The 21907-nt window shown below is 43.2% G+C and overlaps 1 protein-coding gene across 5 annotated transcripts; it reads left to right on the top strand.

Moving 5' to 3' along the window:
* The first annotated feature begins 419 nt into the window (after positions 1-419).
* nfatc2a (nuclear factor of activated T cells 2a) lies at positions 420-20907 on the top strand. 5 transcript variants are annotated; one of them, XM_056385472.1, is made up of 10 exons: positions 420-989; positions 2954-3884; positions 4020-4188; positions 6282-6484; positions 6562-6734; positions 9059-9199; positions 11880-11935; positions 12066-12225; positions 12370-13086; positions 18818-20907. In XM_056385472.1, exons 1-10 carry the CDS (start codon positions 932-934, stop codon positions 18871-18873), a joined length of 2664 nt encoding a protein of 887 aa, XP_056241447.1. In that variant the 5' UTR covers positions 420-931; the 3' UTR covers positions 18874-20907. The 5 variants fall into 5 exon arrangements, with proteins under 5 accessions (XP_056241447.1, XP_056241444.1, XP_056241446.1 ...); XM_056385469.1 differs by lacking the exon at positions 420-989 and adding an exon at positions 1933-2600 and having other exon boundaries at positions 12066-12198; XM_056385471.1 differs by lacking the exon at positions 420-989 and adding an exon at positions 1934-2600 and having other exon boundaries at positions 12066-12198; positions 12370-13080.
* The last annotated feature ends 1000 nt before the right edge of the window (positions 20908-21907 follow it).

The following is a 21907-nucleotide window of genomic DNA, read 5'->3' as shown; positions in this document are numbered from 1 at the left end:
GTGACTTCTGGGGTCAGTCTATGTACTGGTCTTGTTCAGCCTTTTTTTCCCCCAGTCAAGTGTTAGAAGATGCTGCACATTTCCATTAGGACATGGAAATGAATGGCAGCTTCTTCCCTAAATGGGGACAATGGAATTCTCTATATTCCATGTTCAAAACGAGCCATGACCCTTTAAATGTACTCTAAATCAACTTTTCTTTTTCTCTCTCTTCTTTTCTTTCTTTTTTTTTTTTTTTTTTTTTACAGCTGTCTGGTTTGTTATATTTACAAATTAGAAAGTCTGGTAAAACTGTGTTAAGCAAATTTTATGCAGTGTATCCTGTAATCAAACTTCAGAAGTATTTTTTGATTTTTTCTCTCTCTCTCTCTCTCTCGGTGTCCTACAGTAATTTCTTCATCCCTACAATGAAGTTCTTGTGTGCTACTGTCTGAGAGAAGCCGCAGAAATGCCTTGGCGCAGGAGCTGGAGACGTCATGGATTCCTGAGTGTGGGGCTTTGCAGGAAAGCCCTGAGTCTCCGACATGGACCGGCTCCAGGTTTCCATGGCAAAGGCGCACAAACAGGAGGAAACACTGAGGGAATCCCGTTATTTTACAGCATTGGACCATTATAAACACCCAGAGCGGGGAAGGAAGCCGCTCTAGATACTCAAGTAATCCTTATAGAGCTCTAGGAAGGGGGACTTCATACCAGAACCACTGCTGTAGCTGATGCGGCTGCATGTTTTTGAACAGAAAGGGAGTTTGCGCGCAGCTGCTGTGTCGCAGCTTGAACTTTTTGAACGTCTACAGAGTTTTTCTTTCTTCCCTGTTTCGACTCTTTTCAACTTTAATAACCGAAGAGCGCTTCCCCTGCTATGGTCGTTAGAGGAGAGTGATTTTTCATCTGTTTTTTTTATTTTTATTTATTTTTCACTTTTTTTCTCCAGATGTTTAGAGATACTTGGAGGCTGGCACAGTACCACACCATGAGGTCGATGGATCAAGGTACTGCTGAAGTGTTGTGATTATCTGGTAATCAACCCATTTGATTTTCAATTGATAGAGCAGTGTTGGTCTGGAAGTGTTTAGGACTGAAATGATTTAGTGTCATGTGTCTAACGTGTCAGTGATAGCTGGTGTTGGGATGTTGATGTTCTGGCACGCTGTAGTGGAAGAGCGCGTCTGGGCACTAAAGGGAATCACAGAGATAACGGGGGAGAATCTTGAGCCTATTGGACGCATCAAAGTAATATAATAGTGATGAAAATGAAATGGTCAAACTTTTATTTTATCGCTGAAAACTGAAAAAAGTCATTTTGGATTAACCAAAAAAATAGGCTAAGGGTAACACATAAGATATGAAAATCTGTCAAGCTTTAAATTTACATTTTTTGTGTTTTCAAGTCACGTGAGCCCACCTGACTATATCGGTGTATTAGAACTTAAAATTGTCACTGATTTGTCTTCAATTAGTGCAAAGAGTAAAATATGGTACAAATGATATGTTGCAATGGTTGTCACATGCTGCTCGAGTACGTTCTCGGATGTATAGCTTGTGTATATGGCACTAATGATTGTGATTGGTTCTGGTTCATTCGGGCTAGATTCCCCAATTAACCCATTATCAGTGTTAGAATTGAAGTAGGATTTGCATATCACGTCGCCAAAAGAAGAGCAGAAAAATATTAAGCTGGCTGCGGGCTTCATGATGCACATCTGGCTTTTTTTTTGCTGACAGAGCATATAGGCTGTTGGTCCAGTGGGTATTAGGCTACAACTGGAAGGAACGCCCTGTTAGTACGTGTGCTGCGCTGTGCGTAAATCTGGGGGTTCCCTCGGCAGAACCTGTGCGTTCTCACCGACTGTAAAACAACAGGAAGTCCAATCCAAGACAGAGGGAGGAGAGACTGTGTGTGACGTGGCCATGTAGCAAGTAACTGTTTCAGTCCGCTTCCATCCGTCCGTGATCCATCCATCCATGATCCATCGATCCACCCATGTATGTGCACATAACCCTGTACTAATGGACAGATGTAAATCAGGTGAAGAGCCCAGTCAGCACCCTGCTGTGTCAGTGCAACATGTCAAACACCCGGGGGCAGCACCAGGCTGCACAGTCTGTCAAAAGACTCACAGCCATCTGTTTGAATGGGGTAGTTAATTCTTCACCCCCGAGCTTCACTTTTACCTTTTTTTTTTTTTTCTCCTTCATCGACGCATCAACGAACAGGGGAGGCGCGATCAGACTCGAGAGGTGAATCGAAAACTCTGCGTTCGGTGTGAAGATAGACCCGCCTTCATCTGAAAATAAATGCGGCGAGCTCAAACAGGAAACTTATGCGCTTCACCTCCTGCAGCTCACCGATGCATCATTTGACACTTGAACAGGTTCCCCAAACCCACATCAGCGCCGCAGCACCTCAGCCGCGTCTCTTGCCGATTCGCCTGAACCCAGAGGAGACCGTCAGGAGAAATTTAGACAGATGACCTCTTTTTACGACGAGAAAGACTTGGAGGAAGAGCTCAGTCGAGTCAACTACCCTGATGAGGATTTGGAGTTTGAGTACTTGTTTGAATATGAGCCACCTTGCAGCGACTTCGCTGCGGGAGATCAAGGTTTGTCCGAGGCTTTCTGGCAGCCTGAGCTGACTCCGCTCCCTCTCTTGGTTATTTGTTGTCTAAAAGTTACTCTATAACCTGCGAGCTTTATTCTTATTAATGAAAATGAAAAAGAAAAAGAGGAAGTAAGTTTGACAGGTTTTTGGATGTGGATTCTGACATCTAATAGCCACGTGAGAATATGTCAACATGAAGAAGCTTTTTCCAGCTGATTAAAAAAATAAAATAAAATGCCTGCGCACATAAAATTGCTGTTAAAGTTGGAATTATGGGAAATATCTGTGACTGTGACCATAGATGTTTTACACATATGTGTATTGTGATGAATTTTACTCTTTACTCCTCTGCAGATGACCCCAACCTTGCATCTCACAAAGTCATCAGCCCTGAGTCTGAGCAGGCTTTCCCTCTGGAGGAAGCCTCCCCATACGGCATCAAGTCCTGCAGCCCGTCCTACAGTGAACACAACACTGAGGTTCTCTCAGGATATGACAACCAGGAGGCCAGAAACTACCTGGACAGTACCCGACCTCCAGGTCTGGCTCTGAGCCCGCGGATTGAAATCACTCCCTCCCGTGAGCACTACAACCATGGTCGGGACTCCCTGCAGAACCACCACCTGAACATTAGTCCCAGACCCACCCTCACTGTGCCCGGCCATGACAACCTTCCCTACCGTGAGCCCCAGTGCCTGAGTCCCGCCAGCAGCAACTCCTCCACCAGCTGGCACTCGGAGAGCTACTCCCCCTGGGCGTCTCCTTGCGTGTCCCCCAGCAGTGGCCAGAACCCCGGAGATCTCTGTCCCCGATTACAGAATATCCACACTGGCTCCCCGCGCACCTCCCCGGGCACCTCTCCTCGCACCAGCCTAGGTGAAGACGGCCTGGGACACCGCTCACCCTCCCCCAGACCTGGCTCCCGCTCCACCTCCCCACAGGGCAAACGCACCTACGACATGTACAGGAATCCAGGCCTAGTCCCTGGACACCGTTCCCGCAGTCCCTCCCCCCACAGCGGCCATGAAGATCACAACATAGGTGCCCACTATACACACAGCAGCCTTGCTGATGCCATGAATGGTTTTGGCACCGGTCAGCCAGGCCTCGTGCCCACTAAAATAGTCAAGACATCCAACCAGGTTTACACTCTGTACCCAGAGAACCATGCAGAAGGGAACTACTTGGTGTCCTGCGAACAGGACATAAAAAACAAACCTGCTGCAGAGCCTTTCTTTGTCATCCCCCAAATCTGGTCCAAGCCGCTGGTTTCCAGCATCTGCAGGTAAAATGGCCAGGAAACCAGAGCCTATTGTTTTGGTTTAAACATGCACTCAAAATCCTCTGGACATTTTACTCATAATACTAATGATTTTTATGATTTTTTTTATCCTTTTCTGTATCCTTCATGTTTCTGTAGCATCCCTGTGGCTTCTCTCCCCCCGCTGGAATGGCCGATCCCCAGTCGCACAGACCAGTATGAACTCCACATTGACATGCAGCCCAAGCCGCACCACAGAGCACACTATGAGACAGAGGGAAGCAGGGGTGCAGTCAAAGCCCCCACAGGAGGACACCCTGTTGTACAGGTACGCCCAAAACAAGATACAATGAAGAAAGTACTTTTTATCAGTTAAATCGGTACAAAATAATTCATTTAGTCAAGCAGGTGAAAGCGCTGAGTGACCACATGAAGGCATGTTGTCAAGTTGTCCACTGAATTATCTTTCTAGTTTGGGAGCCTCAGGCAGCCCTGATGGGGAGGGCTTGCGTGTAATGGTATTTCCTACTCATTATGCACTCAGTAGTGGTGGAGTTATTGCCCCGGGCCAGTCGTATGAAAATCACTCTAGATGAGTTACTCTGGCTACTCTAGCACCTTTCCCTTTTCTCATTTTTTGAAACAAATCATAAAGAGCCACCTAACCCCAGACATACATATGGCATACTGTAACCACCCTGTGGCCTCATCAGAAGCCTCAGAACTGAACTCAAGTCAGTGAGCAACACATGCGCTCTGATTTTTTATTTTTTTTGAAAATGCTTTCTGCCTTCCAGCTTAAAATAGTCTGCTGCTGTGTGCCCTGACCACACAAACAGATCTGTGTTCGTGTTGTCCCTCACTTCCTCTTACACACTGGGTTTGTTGACTGTGTGGGAGTCATATTAGGAAGCTGACTTGCAGCGCTGAAACACTCAGCCTCTCTAGACACATGTAGAAATTAATGCCACGGAGCCTGCGGTTAAGATAATTGTAGATAGGGAAGAAAAAGTTTGCTGATATAATTTCTCTCACAGTCACAACATTGAATTCAAACACAGCATGTTGAAATTAACTCTGACACAATTACAGTCTGGCTGTATTGTCCAAGAATAGGTTCAACTTCCCTTTCTTTGTGTCACCATGGCAACACTTCGAAGCTGTTTTTGTTGGTGATAGTGGGTATACGTTGGAAGTAAAGCTCCTCTCGCTCCTTTTCCATTTTCTGCCCATCCCCACAGGCCTCACCCTGAGGTCAGTTCTGCCTGGTTTGCCCGGCCAATCAGATGGTCAGGCCTGGCTAGCCACGGCTGCACTCCTTCACCTCGTCTCTCCTTTCCTCTTCTCCTCCTTTGCTCTCTATGTTTTTTTCCCTCCCTCCTCTCCTCTACACTCTTCTTTCTCTCTCTTTCTCTCTCTGAGCCTTGTACCCTCCACTTTACTTTTCCTACGCTGCTCTCTGTCATGACTCACTGCTCCTGCCACTGCCATGACAACCGGCCCGACTGCTCACATGGCCTGTTGAGTGTTTGCAGTCAGCTTCCTCTGTTGCACTCTGTGTGTGTCAGCTACCTGGAAATGGACCCAGCGTGCTCATTCATGTTGCCATAGTTTCTGCTGAAAAGTCTGACAGTTACATCCACTTAGATCATCATTTCATACGAATGACTGATGGACACAAGTTCAGTTTCTGACCACAGTTAAAAGGAACAGTCTCTCCATGCTCCTATTTTAAATGAACTGTATTTCTAATGCAATCAGGCACACTGCAGTGGCATCCTCTGTAGTCAGATACTTGAAAATGATACCTGTAGCGTTTGTGCCATCAATCTGAAACCATTATTCAGTGATAAAGGTTATGCGATAAACTGTTTGAACAAAAACAGCATTTAGATGCAAGTTGATGCTTTGTGGTTTTTGCAGGTTTCCTCAGGAGGAGGCACTCTCAGGTTAAAAGTAGCATCTCTCTCTCTTTCTCTCGTTCGCTATCTATCTCCAGTTTCACATTTTCACCTCTGTACAATTTCTAATTCTTGTGCCAGGACATTAAAAAGTCGTCAGTCTGGGCTGTTTATGTCATTTTCAGTTCCCTGAGTGAAAGAGAGGATCCCTGCTAAATTCTTCATCCAGTTATGAAAGAGCTGGTACAAGGCTGTAAGGGATGTGAGCTCTCTGCTGGCTTCTGTTCAAGGCTGTAGATGGAAGACTCATGCTTTTACACGTGGGTCTGACACTGATTAGCCACCTCAGGGGGAAACAACATCTGGAAAGAGGCTATGGAGAAACACAAGCAGTTTAAAGTGACTCAGACATTTCCTTCATACAAAGTCGCCTGACAGCAGGAGCTTTAAGTGAAGCAAAAAAACAAACAAAAAAAAAAGAGTCAAGTGTCAAGTTTCTTGTGACTTTGTGTGTCTGCAGCTGCACGGCTACAGAGGCAAGGAGCCACTCGGCCTGCAGATCTTCATCGGTACGGCAGACGAGCGCATCCTCAAGCCCCATGCCTTTTATCAAGTCCACCGCATCACTGGCAAGACGGTTACGACCACCAGCTTTGAGAAGATTATCAATGGCACCAAAGTCCTTGAGATCCCCCTGGAGCCAAAGAACAACATGAAAGCAATGTGAGAATAGCATAACTCTTCTTTTAAAAAAATGTACAATTTGCCATTGTTGCTTACATATTTATTCCTTATCCTAGAATTGACTGCGCTGGGATCCTGAAGCTCAGGAATGCCGACATCGAGCTGAGGAAGGGCGAGACAGACGTCGGCCGGAAAAACACCCGAGTTCGTCTCGTGTTTCGTGTGCACATACCTCAGCCTGGAGGGCAGCACGTCTCTCTCCAAGTGGCCTCGCACCCCATTGAATGCTGTAAGAAAACTACACAAAGGATTCATGATACGCTCTTGAGCTATTTTAACTTCTTTTAAAGGTCCCATATTTAACACTTTTCCTGTGTTTTATTTGAAATGTTGATATCCATAAGAAGAAGAATTTGTGGTTTTAAATACCAAAAACCTACTCAATGTAGTTTTACATCTCCTCCCTCAGGTTTCTCTCTGGAGCTCTAGCAACAACAGGTCTAATAAAAATATAGCAGATTTTATGTAAATACTCAGAGAAACCAAATCCTGCAAAGCTGGACGGTTGGTCCAGGTGGGTGGGACTTGGGGCATGGCTGAGGGTGATGACTTAGTCCTGATGGGTCGTTTTAAGGCTCAGTTCCTGAATACAGGCTGCGTGCATTTCTCTGTGGACTGAGGGCTTTGATACTTCCACAGTATTAATACAGAACCAAGACCTGCTTTATAATCAAAAAAGACATGGAAATCGACCTTTATACAATATGGGACCTATGAAATGGTTTTAAATTCTGATACAGTGCAGACTTTATGAATTCCCCAAGTGTGCTTCAAACTGCTGATGTTTTCATCAGTTAACAAAACTTTATACAAAATAAACATCATAAAAAAAGGGACCCATATTCAAATGAGCTTGGAGCTTGGCTGATAGTCCAGAGTCCTGCGCACAAAGATGTCTTTATGCAACCAGGGCTTCCATCCAGTAGGTGGGCGCCGCATGTTTCAGTGTCTGTGTACCTGTGTACGTGTGTGCAGTAGTAAATTCAGTGTTTGGGTACATCAGTGCATGTGTACACAGTGTTATTAAAGCACCTGGTGTAATCAAAACTCAAACAAGAAGGTCCCTTTATCTGGCTTTGACCAGCACCATAGCCAAGACCTAACATGTTAATGTTAATGTGACATGGTCTGCATGCAATATGCTCCTGTCATTGTAAAAATTTGTGACGCAGAATATAATATCATTTTATAATCGCTGCCTCCCATCTGTTTCCCCGTCACAGAAAAAGGCAGAAACAGCAGTCGCTGCCCGTCTGCTGTTAGATAAACTTTAAAAACAGTTGCTGTCAGTGAAAACCAATCAAGCGTAAAGTTGCTCACAATGACACCTACGGTGCATCTGTCAGGCCAGTTGATAAGCAGGCCGGTGTTGGTGATGGTGCGTTTGAGGAGACGTGGTTCCCCTTGCTGGTGTCATCCTCTTTGTTTTATCCAGCAAACCCGTTCAAAGGTCAGAGCGTTGTTTGTCGAAGCCTCAGTGAGTGTGGAGTTTCAGCAGAGCGAACAGGTGATAATACGCTACAAGATGAGGAAGCAGCACTTAACACAGTGTAGGACTGTTAGTGTCCAGTGTCTCTACGGAGGTGGTAGCTGATGTAATAACATCAGTGACATTAACCCTTTAACATTAACTTTCCTCTTATTATTTCCCCTCAAGTAGCTTCTTATTCTCCACTGTCTAGCGTCACATATACACTGTGTGCTATATCAAATTGTTCCAGCTTCATTGAAGCTATATGATGTTTACACTAAGTGAAACATGCAAACCCTGTGCAGTGCTCCTTTTCCATCATATGGAAATATTTTAATGCCTTGTGCATCATTTTATGCAAAATCCATCCTGACATATTTGGTGTGGATCTCTGCTAGATTTCAAAATAAAGTCCTGTGAGATTGTACATTGTTTAGCTGCACAGCAATAACTTGTAATGACTGAACTTTGACAAAGATTTAACATTTAAAGCTTTACATGCAGTTGGTAGATATTATTTATTTCAAGGCTGTTTCATCAGATTGCATCAGACTGTATGTCTGGTGGCTCTCTTCGTTTGTCCCCTTCCTGTACACAACTAAAATTTCAGGCTGTCTCTCATGACCTCTCCCGCGTTGTGATTCGACAGATTTATGTTACTGCTTATTAAAACTGAAAGCGAGGGTTTTGATTGTTGAATGACTCAGTATCACCTTTTATTGTGAAGCAGTGTCGGTTCTTGGTAATAAGTGTTGTGCAGAAAACCAATACAGAGCTTTCGTATGAAGTGTTACATGTTTTCCCACTGTAGAGTTAGACTGTTGTTGCAGACTGCAAACTGTTGACAGCTGAAATATACGATTATTTTGATAATTGATTATGAAATGTCAAAAAACTGGCAACATGCAACTTTATGGAGTCAAAGGTGACTCTTCAGATGTCTTGTTTTGTCCAATTAACAGGTCAAAACTCTTATTGTTTTTGAGAAACAAGATTTTTGTTTTTTATTATTTTATTTTTTTGATTGTCTCAATATAATTGTCTGTAAATGTAACATACTGCCCCTCTGTGTGTCCCCACAGCCCAGCGTTCAGCACATGAACTTCCCATGGTGGAGAAGCAGGACATGGACAGCTGCTCAGTCCTGGGCGGCCAGCAGATGATCCTGACTGGGCAGAACTTCAGCTCCGATTCCAAGGTCATTTTTATGGAGAAAACCCAGGGTGAGCGCTTTCAACACACACACACACACACACGTACACACACACACCTGCCCCAGCATTTAGGTCACCTAAGAAGACACACAATGCCAGGAAAGCAAACCTATGACTAAACCTATAAATCTCTGTGTATCTGTTGGCGCTGCTGTTACACTACACAGTGTCACCACAACATTAGTGATAACCGATGACTCATAAGCAGCCATGTCTGTGTAACAAGTTTGTAGCGTTCATATTTTAGCACCTTCATTGTATAGATGGAGCCGCCTGAGTTCATTTGCATGATCCACATGATAACACCGCTGCCTGACTTCCTTTTGCCCTTTTCTTCCTCACTGACTTCCATGATGTCTTATCACTGCTCAGATGGGCCTTTTGTTGTGTGATTAATGGTTCTGTGTGTCACATGAAATGTTGTTTCATGCACATTTGTTGGCACTTGTGTGGATCTGGAAGGGACTGAAGGACTTACTTTTATGTCCCTTCATGGAAATGAAATACTTTTTTTTTTTTTAAACCTCCTATTATATAATGTTAGTAGAGTAATGGAAATAATAATCTTCTGTTCTAATCTTTTGCAAAAATGTATAGGTCGAAATGGAATTATTTAAGTATGATTGGTATAATTTCAGGTGCCTGAGTTCACAAGAGTCAGTCACTCATTGACCTTGACACAGGGATGTTTCATTCTTTTTGGTTACATAAGCTGCTTAGCTGTTAAAAAACTAATTTTAATGTCCCATATTTAAAATTTTTATTTGAAGTGTTGATATATTAATAAGAAAATATATTTGTGGTTTTTAAGAACCAAAAACCATCTCAATGTAGTTTTACATCTCCTCTATCTCGAGCTCTAGCAACAACAGGTCAGTGAGCCAATCAGAAGAAAGGAGGCTCTGAGTCTCTCTTCTGATTGGCTGACTGTTTTCTGAGTGGTTGAATAAAATTATAGCAAATTTCAGGTAAAAACTCAGAGAAACCAAATCCTGCAAGAATCAACGGTGGGTCCGGGTGGGCGGGGCTTGGAGCATGGCTGAGAGCGGTGACTGCTTTGTTGTGACATCACAAAGTCATAGAAGTCCTGACGACTCGTTTCAAGGCTCATTTTCTGAGTACAGGCTGTGTGCATTTTTTTGTGGACTGAGTGCTTTGATACTTTCACAGTATTAACATAGAACCTAGACCTGCTTTATAATAGAAAAAGACATTGACATCTCACTTTATACAATATGGGACGTTTTTAAAGGGAGTGAGTAGTATTGTGTGTCTATGAAGCGAGTATTTCATATAGTTTTGTGTTCATCACCTGCTGTAAATCATGTAAGGTTATTTGGGATGAGAGTGTTGGGGATGGGGAGAGGGTTATGTAAAAAGACTTTTTTTATAGATCGACTTTTTTTACTGTGATATTGTGACTCACTGACTCCACTGCTGTCTGAGAGCAGAGAGCTTGGCCTTTTTAGATGCGAGCACTTCACAGGCTACCCTAACTAAAACTTGGACCCCAGGCTACTTTTTTTTTTATCCGGGGTTCCCTGCCGCTGTGTTACGACACACAGCAGTAATGGATAGTAAGACAGAGACGGAAAAAGAAACCTTACGAAGAGGGATTGCCATTGTTTTGGAGAGTTTCTGTATGACACAAAGTTCTGGACTAGTGCAGCTGTGAAATCCCTCAGAATGAGAGACAGCTGCCTCTGGCTGGAGCTCCCCTGGCTCTTGTGCTTGGACAAGGAGGGTTGTACGGAGGGAAGGAAAGCTTCCACGGCCAAGTCGAGCCTGCTCAGGCTCCTCTCTCTCTCTCTCTCTCTCCAGCTCCTTCTCTCTCCCCCGTTTCCACCTCCACACACAGTTATCTCCAATGGGAGAACAAGTCGGGGTATCCCTTAGAGTAGAGACGCAAACAAATACAAACGCCAAGAAAGCAGTAATCATCACATTCTGTAAGAGAAGTGGAGAGAGTTGATCATGAAAATACAGTTTAAAACAAAAGTTGGCAAGATGTATGGAATCCCCCTTCCTCCTGCTGACTCATTTAAGCCATGTGTTTTTCATTTGCAATTTGAGAGAGGGTTTCCCACCTACAGTAACAAACTCGCTGCAGCACATGTCATATCATGTGTTCGGGCCACATGGAGTTTACGTTCCACATTTAGTTTTTAACCTTTTCACCCAAATGACAGCTTAAATGTAATCTGATGAAGTGTGATGTAACATGACATGGACCGTCATCGCTGCAGAAAAGTCCAGATGCTCGCAGTTCTCAGCACATCCCTGCCAATGTTGTGTTTCTGCTTCCTACATTAACATTCAGTCAGAGCTGCATTCAGGAGTAGACAGGTGGTTCTTCCACAGACTGTCTGCGGGTGAACCTACTGGTCATTGCTAACTTTAGCTGTGACTTAAAAATGATATAATCTACATGCACATAGAGCCTTTTTCTTTCCACATGATTTTTAAAATAAATGTAGCCAGACAGACGTTGTCTGTGCATCTTCTGTTTATAACAGAATAAGGTCATTTCTCCAAAGGACAGTATTCAACATTTTTAGAGAGTCTAGAGATTTGCAGAATTTTACCACTGTCTGGTGCATCTTGAAACAATCAACCTTACTTACTTTAATCCTAATTACCACATTGTTTGACTGCGGTTTTCACTTTCTCTCTCTTTGCTTCTTTCTAGATGGGCAACAAATTTGGGAAATGGAAGCAACAGTGGACAAAGACAAGAGCCAGCCTGTACGTATAATTTTACATCAGAAGCCGTTTAATGCAAAAATTCACACAGAACATGTCAGTTGTCATGAATTAGTTGCTCAGTTCAAACAAACAGATCAGTTTCAGTTCATCACACGGTTCTGTCTTGCAGAGTATGCTGTTTGTGGAGGTGCCGTCCTACAGAAACACGTCCGTCTGTCATTCTGTCAAAGTGAACTTCTACGTCATCAACGGCAAGAGGAAGCGCAGCCAGCCTCAACATTTCACCTACACACCACTGGCATGTAAGAATGCTAGTCAACCTCTTTGTGGTATGCTGACGTCTCACACTGAGATTTCAAAGTAAAATGATTTTTTTGAAGATTTTGATAAGACTGTTATTATGAGTACACAGATGAAACGATTTGCACACAACTCCCTCTAATACATTTATTTGATCTTTTGTTTTCTCACAGCTCCATCCATCAAGACAGAGCCTTTAGATGAATATGAAGCAGACCACATGGGCTTTGCAATGCCTCAGATCTTAGGCTTATCCCCACACTCCTACTACCATAACCCACGCAACGTCCTCCACCCAGACAACGGCCTGGTCTCTGGCAGCATGGCCTCCTGCCAGCGTCTCAGCTCCAGCCTTCCCAGCCAGGACGCACGTTTCCAGCAGCAGAGCCCGGCCATCGTCTACTCTCGTGGGGGGAAGAGTCTGAGCGGCAGCCCAAGCCTTTATCAGCAGACTGGAGGGATGATGGCTGAACCCCACCGGTCGGTCCTGGTCCACACAGGCTCCCCGGCTCAGTCTGTAGGTCCTATCAGCGCAGGCCAGCACCCTTCTATCATCCAGTTCTCCCCCACCAACCACCACCTACTCCGGGCAGGAGACCCCCAGCCTCTCGCTGCTCCTCAGCCTGACACCCAGCAGATCATCTACTGCGATGGCTACTCCCCTCAGGCCGCCACCTCCCACTCACCCACATCCCCCCAGGCTCAGGCGGCGGTGACACACCCTCAGCACTATCCCACCGTGATCCAGCAGCAGCCCTACACGCAGAAGGGGCAGCAGAAAAGCCGGGCTGCCCCCGGCACAGGGCAGGCAGAGGCTCCAGGGGATGGACAGAGGAGGGTGACAGTTAAAGAGGAGAACCTGGACCAGGCCTACCTAGATGATGGTGAGTGTAAGTTATTGCTTTTATATTCTGTGTGAGTGGGATTGCTTGTTGTGTCATTCACAGCGTGTGTCTTTATCAGCTAAGTGTAATGAGGTGAAAATAAACAGACGGACAAAGTGATGGATATGTGCAATTCTCTTTTGGGAAAGAGATGGATGATAAGACATGGGAGCAGAGATACATTTCCTAAGAACAATTCAAGGATATTTACAATATCTGCGCCATCTCCTTCGCATATCCTGGTCCAATCTACGTGCTACAGTATCCCTCTGAACAAAGTCAACAGAACAAGCTCACACTGTTAAAACAATCCATGCCAAAGGTGGAAATAACAGGGATTATGAGTCATATGTTTATACTTATGCTTGTCAGCCTCATTACCCTCTGACAGAATTAATGTCAGGTCACATCCAGCAACAGGCAAGAGGTTGAACCTCTTCTTAGGCTCTACAAATTATATTATGTTTTATAATAGAAGAGAAAGTGATGCAATATTTTTCTTTTCTTCAGCCCGTGTCAGTCAGGTGATGTTTAAAGGCAGTTTGAGGTTGTCCATTCTGCTGGACGCAGGGGTTTTGTCTGGCACCGCTGCACATCAGGAAATGAGCTTTTTTCTCTCTCTCGCTTTAAAGACAGCGAGGGAGGGAGAAAAAAGTGTCACTCTCCTGACCGCCTCGACATGTTGACACTGTTATGAAGTGAAAAACAACTTCCATGGCAACCATTGTCAAACAGTGGAACGGGCTGCCTGGGAGAGCTGGGGAAAGCCTCTTTGTTTGTTGTAGTTGGCCGGGGCTTCTCCTTGGCCTTACGCCCCTTGATTCTGTTGGGGAACCCACCAGAGGATTAGCTTTTTTCCGACCACGGGATTCTGCCAATCTGGCACAAGAAATTCCTATTTGCAGCTGCTCTCCTCCAGAAATCCAGCCTGATCCCTGTAAGATAGCAGGAGGGTGGAGGTTGGTTTGCAGGAAAAGGAAAGACGCTGTGTGTCTGTGTGTGTGTGTGTGTGTGTGTGTGTCTGTGTGTGTCAATGGAAAAAATGAAACGAAGAAAAAAAGGCCAGCGAAGGAATTTGTGTTTTTTGGATGGAGCTTGCAGGGTTTCCCTCCGCAGTAAACAGCAACAGGGCTGTGAGTTTGTGAATTAACAAGCAGTTTGAGGAACAGTCACAGTGAGCCTCCAGTTTGATCCTCCCATCATCAAAAGGCGTTGACGGCCAGTCAGTCTCCCCAAGGTGCCGCTGCATCTTTGTTCAGTCCATTTTTTTTTTTTTAATTCAAATCGCACATTACCTTCTCCCTGAAAATCTTATAAAAAGGGTTAGGGTTACTTGGATTTAATTGGTTCAGGAAATTTTTTATTATTTTATAACTATTATATAAAGCAAAAACCTTATTAATGATGCGTTTACAGTTGCAGTTGGATTGCATTCCCCCTCTTATCACTCCTACAGGTGATAATCCACCACCGGCATCATTGCAGGGTCTAGTCATCACCTTTTAATGAAGAAAACAATCAGGGGACTTCCCAATATTCAAAACTTTTTTTTTTTTTTTTTCAAACTAAGGTGAGAAGATAAATAAGGTCAAAAAATCCCTCTGGTGTTCAACTGCAAGGGTGATGAAGGGAGATTCTGACCACAAACAATCATTTAAGTTAGGACCATCAAACACATTTTCACCAAAGTGAGATTGTCAACATTACTCATCGAGACATGTGCTTCAGTCTGTAGTCACTTTTGGAAAAAGGGGTGATGCCACATCCTGGTATCATCACAGTGTTGTGGTCGATAACTGTCACATCTCCGAGGTGCCTGAATTGTGTCAACCTTTAGTGACAAGTGTTAAAAAGAAAGTCTCTTTCATTTTGTATCCAAACCTGGCTCATAATCACTCCCACACGCAAGATTTGTATCTTCAGCGCTCACACAAGTTGCTATGCCTCCTGTTGCTGCTCAAACAAGACCCAGTTTGTTGAATGATATTTACATTCTTTTATCCTATTGAAATAAAAATAAAAAGATACCTGTAGAAACCTGCCTTACCTTTCGACCGCAGAGGTCAAGAATGTCTGGAATAGCTCACCGCGTGCCACATAGTTTGTGAAAACCAAAAAACGAGCCACTGGCGAAGCCTACAAAGGCTGAGAGTGACAGATTTAGTGGGTGTGGAATAAAGCCCAGAGGCAGTGGAGCAGGTGAAATTGTTCCAGCAGGTAGAGATCAGGGCAGGAGAGATAAAGCACATAGCAACAGCCTGGTGGGCACGCATTAGTCTCAGCTCACTTCCATCCCATTTCCACAGCTTGGACTTACAGCCGCAGTGATGAGTGCATAACAGCTGCTTGAAGACACGTAATATTGTTTAATTTACTGCGCACAAGGTATTTTCGGAGAGTTTGTTCATGTGTGGAGATCTTATCTTAAAACAATACTCAGATACTCAATGTAAGGTGCACAATGTAAGGTTTTTGGTTGTTGTAATGCTTCTTTCTCTACTCAATGTGAGTCTTCCAAATGCAACTATACTGTAAGACAAGGGAGTGACGATCCACAGTCTTTCTGTAGAAAGAGTCTGTAGCCCAGTAGTGATTGGTGAGGCTATGCACAGTGGTGCTTTGAGCTGAATGCTATTCATCAGCATGCTAACATGTTCACAATGACACTGCTAACATACTGATGATAAGTTGGTACAATGTTTGCCCACTAAATCTGACTTTAGTGGTTAGCATGCTAACACTTACACACAGGTATTTGGTCAATGACACAAATTGACCCTGTGACCTGTTTATGGCGCTAAATGAAAAGTCATGCAATTGTCAAAGTTACTACAGTTCATTCATTCACGTGTACTAAATTTTACAACAACCCAATATATTATTGGCATGACGTTTCCCTCAAAATCCCAACCGCTAGAGGAAAAGTCAGGGTCACCAGTCAGTGTGATTAATCCTCTGTGGACCATGAATGTGGAACAAAATTCAACGGCAGGTGTTGAGATATTTCAGTCTGGACCAAAGTGCTGGACCACCAGACTGACATTGTTATCCACAGAGCCAAGCGTAGCATCACTAAGTTCATCTGAAGCTAATATGAGACTTCAGCAGTTTGTCAAATTAAGTGAGTATCTCCCAAAGTTACTTTTGCCATTGCAACATTTTCTCTTTGTGATTCCTTAGACAGGTGCTTCCCTCGCTGATCAGGTGTAGGGGCCAGTAACACAAAGAGGGACTTGTACTGAAAGGGCTGTATATCAATACCACTACCCAGTTATCCCATATTAAAATATACATACTAACTGTGGCTGAACTTTGGAATACATTTTTGCACAGAAAGGAATTTGATTTACGCTACATTTAATCTATTATATCCAGTATAAAGAGAGGGAACAATAACAGCAACAAGTAACTATTTCATTGTACATATGAGTGTGTGTGAGTATTATTTCAAGGCAGGCTTGTTAATGTGAGCACTGACACACCGGATCTGTGGTTAGCTCGGTGGTTAGCTGTCAGTCCAGTCACTCCACTTTCTCTCTGTGGTTTTCAGCTTCATGCTGTCATTACAGTCCCACACCAGCCTCACTCGAATCAATCCAGTCAAACGCAACCGATGAACGTACCGTGCACCCACTCTGCACACGCAAACACACACACACACACACACACACACACACACTGTATGCACATGCAAATACTCGCGGACACACAAACAACACACACATTCCAGCTCGCAGCAGGCAGCGTGCAGCGACTGAGTCAGCTACTGTATGAGGTGTCTCTCTCTCTCTCTCTCTCTTGCTCTCTCTCTCTCTCCTCCCACCGTCGGTTGGTAAACAGTGCAGCTCATTGGTGCAGAACTCAGGAGCCAGACACTCACCTATTGAAGAGACTAGCCCGAGTGTTCCCTCAGCCAGCCTCAAATAGCCAGTCCGTGCCAACCCTTCATTAGACTGAGTAAAGCCCCACTGTATATTGCCCCGCTGCGGCGCTCCCGCTGCTTCTCTAAGCTCGTTTTATGCTCAGGAAAAAATCCTGTGGCACCGCTGGGGAGATGAAAGTTTCTTTAAGGCATTAGGTGTCAGAGGGAATTCCACTACAGACTAAAATAAACATGGACACTGATGTTGTGACGACAGCAGAGCGCCCAGTTTGGCTTGCTCCCTTCAGTCCTGCGACTCTCAGATGCTGCTCTGGCCATAAAGTGTGCTCAGTGTTGAGCCGCTGTAACGGGCCGTTGCTCTTTCACATCTGCAAGTGATCAGATGGAGGCAGCAGCAGAGACACAGAGGCACACAAAGATCAGTTTGTTGGATGGTCGAGCATTTCTGTCTCATTGCTTAATCAAAACACTCTGCTACTTAATAATTTATGTTAAAGAATAACAGTTTCTCTCCCAGTCCAGACAGTTTTTTGATTTTATTTACAGCTCTTGACTGTTGGTCTTATATAAGAATATGCCATTACCTTGAAACAGTTTTTTTTTTTATAAAGCTAATTGTGTGTTCTGCCTTTCACAGCCTGTTATCTGCTAACAGATTCTGTCGTGTGGGTGAGGTGGCATCTGATTTCACTTTACGTGTGTTTTAATAGTTGCACCCTTGGGCTCGCAGCTATGTAAATCAAGGCTTTAAATAGAGGGTGCACAAGCCGGCTGAAGAAAGTCCCTCTACCTCTAAAATAAGGCGCTGCAAGGTAGCAACATGTAGTATTGTGTACCGAATCATCTTAATATCTTTCATTCATTCATCCAACCTTTTGTGTTGCTGTTAATGTTATTTTGTTAATGCTAACAATCAAATTCTAACATATACATTTTTTTACTTAAAGTAAATAGCCCAATCCCAGAGTTTTGCCCATCGCCATGGTTGCAAAATCACAGACATGATATTCCTCTTGAATGGCATGGTTTGCAGGCAAAAGCTTTTTTGGCCCACTTTGAAATCCTCATATTACTCATCGGCCCTAATGAGTTCCCCCAGGGCACAGTGAGAGCAGTGGCACCATCCTATAATGCCTCCAAGTGCCAGTGTACACAGTCAGACACACAGGAGGCTTCCAGGCCTGCGCTCCCAGATAAACACCAGAGCTAAACACAGACGGCGTGGCATATCTGGAGAGATGACATATTACACATAGCTGGCATTCCTTCCTGCTTGATGCAGAGCAACCTGTTGACAGTCGAATGTTTGAGTGTGTGTGAGCTGGTGTAATGGTCGCTAGCTGCACTTCCTCCACACTTAACCGCTCGGGTGTCAGTCGTTATTTTATCAGCACGTACACAACAAAGCTCCACATGCACCAAACCCTGTAGTTGTAGTATGTTAGCAGGTGTAAGAAACATCAGTTATTCAAGCCACAAATCCAAACTTTTATTTTATTTTTAAAGGTTTCATTGCCACCCACCCCTCCGCTCACTGTGCGTCTATTTTTAGAAACATGACACTGTGAAAGTTTCCATTTCAACACCCTTCCTCCTCAGTTGAATGTCTGTGCACAAACTTGTAGTGATCTGAGTAACAGGAAGTAATCATCTTATAGGCTCTTGCATATCTCTACCTCTAGTGGTGACTCAGTATAAATGCAGCATTTATCAGCCTTCCACCAATGCCCTGCACAGAAATGTCAGTCGGACCATAATTCATTTCTGTCAACAGTGTTTAAGGAAAATAAAATTTTTGGAATTTGAGATTTTATTGTCATTGTCTAACAACCCCTCTCTTTCTTTGCTTTACAGTGAATGAGATCATAAGAAAGGATCTGACAGGCGTTCAGGCCAGAGGGCAGACATAGAGGACGGACTCGAGCAGGAAATGACAACACACACACACACACACACACACACCCCTCCTCCACACACACACACACACACACACACACACACACACAAACACCGACAGTCTTCAACCTTCCATTGAGATGATGCACTTCCTCGTTTCCTTTACCCGTAGAAATAGAAATATCAGCTCTGAACAGTTGTGTTTGCTTTGGATGTTTTCCTGCAAGAAACACGCACCAAACAGAAGAATTCATTCGACCTGTTACGTCTGCAACCAATGCATCAGGCCAATGTGCCTTATTTTGTTCATCTTCTCTTCAGGTTCCACTGTTTTACAAAGGAATTAAAAAAAGATAAAATCAGGGCAAATAAAAATCCTGAGAATAGCAGCAGCAATAAAATCACATCTGTCATCCTCTGACATGTAAATAATGAAATTTCTGAAAATTTCAGGTTGACATCACACCAAAAATTCACCCTAAATACAACATATACGACATAAGTGGCCAAAAGTTTGTCGTCTTTAATTCTTCTTGCACAAAGTGTGTATGTTGTCTGTGTATAACGTTGTGTGCTCACATGCTGATCATCTCATTTTAAGTGCAGTTTTTCTAATCGTGAAACGCGCACTGCCTTATAACCATATACAAATGAACTATTGTGACGCCTCCTAATATGCACTGTTTTCAACAACAGGAGGTTAATGTTATTACATTTTATATAATATTGAGTCATGTGAATAATGTACCATTTTTATATTCGTAAAATATATATTGCCAAAGTGGCTTCACAGGAGCCTGTGATGCAGCGGTGATAGCGTGGGTCTGCCTTTCCTTTAAATGATTTCTGTGCTTGAGTTGATTTTAGTTTTCAATCTTGCATTGAACATCATTTAAAAACAGCTCATGAAAGCTGAAGTGAGAGGTTTTGTACACTCTGAACTAAAGGTGGTTTTCTAGCTTTTTTTTTTTTTTTTTTAATCAAAAATTTTCTCTATTTTATTTGTTGATTGTAATAACATCTGTGGCTGTTTCCACAGTCTTAACACAAAATATCCAAAGCTTATACTGTGTGTATTGTTTTGTGTACTGCGTGTTTTGTGTATACCCGTAATGACAATCAGTATACTCAAAGCTAAGTGCCTGCCTATGCAGAAGCTTCGTGCTTGCCGATGTAAAGAGCCTACGTTTTATTTCCTGTACCTGCCGTCATACTGAAAGCACAGCAGTGGAGACACAGTATGGATTACTGATGTGCTAACACAGCTGGCTTTGATGAAGAAAAGGCAGTTGTTAAAATACATATATTTGTAATATGGTAATATTTCACTGAGTGAATTGGAGTACCTGAAAAGTGCCAAGTGCCATTTATATGATTGTAAAGAAAAACAAATGTTGCAAGTGATGTAAAAGTGGTTAAAAACACATAATGGAAGTAAAATATAAGACTGAATCTCAATGCTTCATATTTTATAGGGACCTATTTGATAATAAGATTATATTGAGCAATATTAGTAAAGCTAATATTGATCTATTAATGATATTTTTCATTGAGCCAGTACAGCACAAGTGCATTTGACATTTCTTGAATGTAATCTATATGAAATTCCCCTTTTCTGTAAATAGTAGATAAGTGTGATTGTGTTCCGATGAAGTTTGAGTAGACTAAAATACAAACGAGTTGTTGTCTGTTATATCTTTTATCTGTTTATAATTTACACAATGATTTAGTTATCATTATATCGTTCATCTGTTTTATTACAATGTAAAACTGTCTGAAGGGAATTATGATACATTACCTAAAACTCATTAGAATATCCCTTTTAATAGGTTATATTTTTGTTTATGCGTTTGTTATTGTTATTTTACAATCCTTAAAGAAATCTTTGGTAATGAAAGGGTTATTAATACTGTCTTATTTTATTTTTCTGTGTTGATAGTTGTCTTGTATTTGTTCCATTTTGAGTCTTTGTGCCTCCTAAAAAGTCTCTGTTTCATGCTATTTTTGTATCCTTAAAAGTAGAAATAAATAATAACCATAACCATCAAGATTGTCCTTGTTTTTAATGCATCAACCCTGTTATAACCCACTGTAACATTAAGTGTACTGTGTACTGTCAGTGTGTAGAGCAGACACAGCTCAGAGGTGTCTCTTCTCTCTCTCTGGTTCCTATTATGAGAGGAAAATTGAAAATTAGTAGACTCACTGCAGACAGTGACTCATCAAATGCTCCCCTCCTGTCCTGAGCCAGGAAAAGAGACACCCCTGGGAGACCAAACATGTTTGTTTTTACTTTATGCAGCATAAAAATATTCAGAACTTAAAAGTTGAACCTGGTAATATTGCACTGTTTACACAGCCGCACGTGACCGTGGACAGTGCTCACACAGTTTCAAACTCGAATGCTCCCTCAAATAACAAATAACAACAAGAAAGGGGACTCACATGCCCGGAGGCTACAGTTGCCTTGGCGACGGCTTGTTTGGTGCTTGGTCCGCGAGTCGGGAAGGCCTCTGTGAATGAACCTTGTGTTCAGGAAGTCTCTAGTTATGACATCACCATGGGTGAAAAAAGCAGCACGTGGGCTCCTCTGCATGAGCCGTCTCCAGCCCACTCATACAGATATGCCACGATGACTCATGCGGCCTTTAGCAGGCGGTGGTGTAATGAGTTAGGACCGCGTTCAGATTCACTGTGTGAAACCCAACAAGAATGAAATACATGATGAGCTTGGCATTTCATTCAGCTCACTTTTGTGTTTTCTCAAAAACAAAAAAATTGACTGATGACTCATCCTGACACAAAGGGCATCGAGCTTAAGTCACCACATTAGCATTGCTTTACTGATGAATTAAATCCCCAACATATGAATGAGCACTGGATTTTCTTTATGTACCAGCCTTTCATTCCATCAATCAAGTATCCTGATATTATGTTAAAAGAAGAAAAAGTGACAGGGTCGGCTGCAGAGCAACTGTATAACGGGCTGTTTGTGTGGAATAAAGATGACATTGTGCGTTTGCAGACACTTCTGAAAACTCAGCATCA

This window comes from Seriola aureovittata, chromosome 9 (assembly GCF_021018895.1).
Source record: "Seriola aureovittata isolate HTS-2021-v1 ecotype China chromosome 9, ASM2101889v1, whole genome shotgun sequence".
Classification (NCBI taxonomy): Eukaryota; Metazoa; Chordata; class Actinopteri; order Carangiformes; family Carangidae; genus Seriola; species Seriola aureovittata.
Note: the sequence above shows the minus strand (reverse complement) of the source record. Positions and strands in the feature narration are given on the sequence as shown.

What these genes read in the sequence shown, in the direction of transcription:
- nfatc2a (XM_056385467.1), top strand. Translation starts at nt 2,468, where the DNA reads ATGACCTCTTTTTACGACGAGAAAGACTTGGAGGAAGAGCTCAGTCGA. An exon ending in CTTCGCTGCGGGAGATCAAG is followed by an intron (nt 2,601 to 2,953) that starts GTTTGTCCGAGG and finishes ACTCCTCTGCAG; the next exon opens with ATGACCCCAACCTTGCATCT. An exon ending in CTACCTAGATGATGGTGAGT is followed by an intron (nt 13,087 to 18,817) that starts GTAAGTTATTGC and finishes TTTGCTTTACAG; the next exon opens with TGAATGAGATCATAAGAAAG.